The 4,286-nt window shown below is 49.9% G+C and overlaps 1 protein-coding gene across 2 annotated transcripts in view; it reads right to left on the bottom strand.

Moving 5' to 3' along the window:
* Positions 1-2,264: 2,264 nt before the first annotated feature.
* Positions 2,265-4,286, bottom strand: part of Rnf43 (ring finger protein 43) — a 71,071-nt gene continuing 69,049 nt past the window's right edge. For both annotated transcript variants that reach the window (XM_031352035.1, XM_031352036.1), the window contains exon 10: positions 2,265-3,669. In XM_031352035.1, coding sequence (XP_031207895.1) covers positions 3,626-3,669 — 44 coding nt within the window. In that variant the 3' untranslated portion in view covers positions 2,265-3,625. The remainder of the gene's footprint in view (positions 3,670-4,286) is intronic.

Below are 4,286 nucleotides of genomic sequence, written 5' to 3'. Positions count from 1 at the left end.
GGCACCGTCTCCAGGGCCATCCTCACCGATACGATACTACTCGCTCCACAGTCGCAGGAAGTAAACAGACCATTACCCAGAATGCCAGCCGCTTCTTTACGCGACTTCCGTTTCCGTTGCCGGCGAGCGCAGGCCCCACCCCTTCCCCCCTTGGAGAAGATGGTTTCTCCCGCAGGAGCGCTGGGCGGGGCAGCAGACAGCCACCTGGGCCGCGCGCGCCCCCGTCACCTGGACTCGCGAGAACGAGCGGAAGACGATGCGGCTGTTGGGCCCGTAGGGGCGGGGCAGCAGGGTGCGGTTGGCGCATGCGCAGGAGGCGCGGAACGGAGCGACCTGCGGAACTGCGCAGCACAACGCGGGCCGTTTGATGTAGCCGGCTGACTGCAGACCCGAGTTCTCTCCGGATTCCCGAGAAGAACCTAGGTTGTTTTGTCTGCTTGCTTTGTATTTTGTTTGCTTACTTATTGAGACAATGGTAATTCCTAAGGTGGCCTCCAACTCTTTGAGTACCGGGCGGTGATCTTGAACTCCTGATCTTCCTGCCTTCTCTTTCGGAGTTCTGGGATTATGGGCGCGCACCACCACGCCTGGGTATTTGACTTTTTTGACACAAGGCCGACCGAGTACTCCCGGCCCTCGTCTCAGTCTCTGGAATGCTCAGAATACAAGCCCGCCGCTTCACGCTAGGTTGTTTTAAAGCTTGAGGCAAGGAGTCTTGCCTTTCTGGATGTCTGCAGCGACAAAAAAAAAAAAAAAAAAAAAAAAAAAAAAAAAAAACCGACGAGGCCCCACCCCTTCTTGTAATTGCGAGAGCGTGATAGGGTTTCGTTTGCAGTCCACAGGAATGCTAGCTTGAGCCGCCCCGAGGGGGGTTTGGCGGGGCGTGCTGGGTAGTGGGAAACGCGTATTTAATTCCTCCTAAAAGCCTCTCGATTGCGCGCCTGGCTAATAATTCACGCTTTGTAAAACTCTTGGCACATTTAGACATAATTCCATGAGAACATCTGTAGATTAGGTATCTCTCTTCTCATACTCTTCCCCCCCCCACCCACCCCAGCTACCACTTGTACTGTGTAGGACGCAAAGTTCCTTGTCTTCTGAAGTGGCACCCAGACACTATTCTGAGCAAACCTGAAGTCTGATGCAGTGTGAACTGAGCTAAGGCTCTTCCTGCCCCTAGGATAATTGTGCCGTGCCGTTTGAAGGATCCCACCCACCCCCAGGAATGGATACCCCCCTCCCCCCCAGGAATGGATACCGAGAAAGCACCATTTCTCTCGGAGTGTGGGCAAAAGCCTGGTCATTTGTGTTTGTCTAAATTGGAGCGCTGGGATATAAATAGTTGGAATCCCTGCTGTTCTGTCCTTGCAGCCCTAGAAGGGCTCTGTCCCAAGCTGCATTCACATGGGGGTCAGTGACTGGGTTTTAGATACTTTCTAGCACTGGGAAATCTCTTTTCAGTTTGGAATGTATTTTCACTGTGCTATCTCATGTAAGTCTTTTATCAACTCTGAAGGAGGATCATTTTGTTTTTGTTTTTGTTTTTTTGTATTTTTGAGACAGGGTTTCTCTGTATAGCCCTGGCTGTCCTGGAAGAGGATCTTTAATTTATGGAAAAAGGCAGGCACCCTGCTGGGGAGCTGGCTCAGGATCCACCACATAAAAGCTGGGCACGATGCTTTGCTACTATAATCATAGCAGTGGGGGCCAGCGATAGGCAGATCCCAGGAACCCGCAGGCAAGTTCTAGTGAGAGACCCTTTCTGTTGTTTGCATGTTTGTTTGTTTTGAAAGTCTTTATTTTGTAACTCTGGCTGTCCTGGCGCTTGCTATATAGATTAGGCTACCCTCACACTCATGTGAATACACGTGTATGTACATATACCAAGGTTCAGTATTTGCTTACAATGTTGTAAGGTCACAAAGTCAGTCACTGAAGCATCAGACTCATCAACAGTTCAATACAGATAAATGAGTGAATTATGATGAGAACCAGGTTCTTTCTGATCTTCCTGGGGATTTAAAACTACCCTATCTGACTAGCATTTGATATCACCAGTAGCAGATGAAACCAGAGGGAATAATGGTAAATGCCTAGAATCCCAGTAATTGGGAGGGGAAAGAGGACCAATTTGAGGTTAGATCTTAGCTGTGCAGTGAATTGGGGGTTGGGCCAGGCCTCAAAAATCCAACAAAAGAAAATAGAGAAGATGGAATTGTTATCCTGAGTGAATAATCATAACGAAGCAAAACTACAAAGCCAGATCATATTTATGGATAAATATATTAGCAAATAAATACATTTCTCAACATAGCGCCTGATTCAAGCATCTTTCTGTCTGGTTCAGATATAAATACCCATGTGGGTGCCTGGATGCCAGTCTCCCCATTGACTCTGAGGAGAGAAGGTTCCCAAGTAGGATCCCATGTCCATTTTGCCCCCACATTCACATTCCAGGCAAGGATACTGCCTGAGGGGCTGATGATGGTCAGGATGCTGGGACCAAGAGCCACAGGAGCCCATCAACCCTTGCCCACTTGGTAAAGCGTCCCAGGCCAACTCTTCGCTCCGGTTCCACTTGCACAGCTTCAATTGGGTTGCTGGTTTGTATGGCTTATACTCGGAAGGTGGGCCTCTGGGCCCTGCAGACCCACGAGGTTACATGTTATCATTCTCCATTTCTGCTCCAAGAACCCCTCAGAGGAGACTCCTGCCTTTGCTCAGCTGTAGCTATGCTTTCTCTGCCCTCATCTCATCCCCCACCTCTTCCCAGATGAAGTCTAGAAGACATTCCTTTCTGCCTGCCTTGGACATAATGGGCAGTAAAGCTTCCAGGAGCACTAATTCCCTCCATTCCTGTTCTCTACCTCAGAGGAACTGGAGTTGCTGGAGTGACAAGGAGTTTGATAATTAAAAGATTCATCCCAGGCAGGTCTGTCACAATCCCCACCTCTGGGACAGAACTCTATTCCTTGGCTCCCCCAAGCCTGCAGGGTAAGATTGGTTTAAGAACCGCTCCTCCCTGAGCACCAAGCAGGTGGGTGCTGGCTGGAGGAGGTACAGAGACCTCTCTTGGGACTGAGGCTCACCTAAACTCCTCGTTCTTTTGTGAAGACAGGAAATGATAAAGCTGAAGTTGCCCCAGCGAAGCCTTGAAAGGAGCTGAGCCATGGTCATGCACTCAGCTGAACCCACTGGCTTATGTGTGCTTGAAGCCTGGGGCAAAGGAGACCCAGCAGGGGAACCCAGCAGGGCTTGAGGAAACAGCAGCACCTTTAGGATAGGATATCTAGATATTCACTCATAGCTTCCTGTCAAAAACTCAGCCTTTAGGAGTCTACTCCACCAATGCATACTGGATACTGGCTGGACACAAGCCTTTCTGCACTGTAGGTGTGTTCTGCAGACAAGCTTGGGAGCTGGGGGCAGGAAACAGCACCTCCTGCCACCCACTGTCACCACTCTTCTTACAGTGGTCCCAGGAAGCATGGCAAAAAGAGATGCTTGCTAAGGTCTTTGCTCCTCCCAGGAGCAGGACCCTGTGCCAGGTAGAACCCTGAGTCACCGAGAGTCACCAGGAGCGCACTCGTGGTTGACGCTTCATCTCGCATCTCCCCACTTCACATCACACAGCCTGTTCGCACAGCTCCTCAAGCTCCTCTTCTGAGCCTGTATGAGAAGAGGGGAGAAAAGAAGTCACCAAGGGTCCCACTCATTTCCTGCTTCTCCCACCCATGCAGGCTGTGGCAGGCTGTGGCAGGGAAGGGACCAGAGAGAAGGAGACGCAGGCAGGAAATATGTCTGCCAAGGTGATTAGGTTGAAAGCTGAGAGGGGCCCACTGGGAAACAGGAGAGAAAAACAAACCCAGAGAGAAGTACTTGCAGCCACTGCTGCGACTAGTACTTAACTATTCATTCATGCACCCGATAAATATTTATTAGGCATTCATTGTGAACTTGGCTTGCTATACCACTTGCTGAACAGAATATCCAAAAGAAGAGGCTAGCAGAGAAAACTTGCATGCACATGGATATTATGACAGTGAGAGAGAACCAGGGTCCTAAGAAACACACTTGATCTTAGCCAAAAGGCCGAGAAGCGATGGTCCTAAGAAACACATTGAGAGAGAAATGCATATCCCGCATAGCAATGAGGAAAGACTTTCTGACACTGAGGATGTGCGAGTTGGTTTTACAAAAATGGTTAAGAATTGGGTTTGGGCCAGGTGGTGGTGGTGCACGCCTTTAATCCCAGCACTTGGGAGGCAGAGGCAGGTGGATTTCTG

Source organism: Mastomys coucha, unplaced genomic scaffold (assembly GCF_008632895.1).
Source record: "Mastomys coucha isolate ucsf_1 unplaced genomic scaffold, UCSF_Mcou_1 pScaffold5, whole genome shotgun sequence".
In the NCBI taxonomy this organism is placed as follows: Eukaryota; Metazoa; Chordata; class Mammalia; order Rodentia; family Muridae; genus Mastomys; species Mastomys coucha.
The sequence above is the reverse complement of the archived record's forward strand: the minus strand, read 5'-3'. Positions and strand labels throughout refer to the sequence as shown.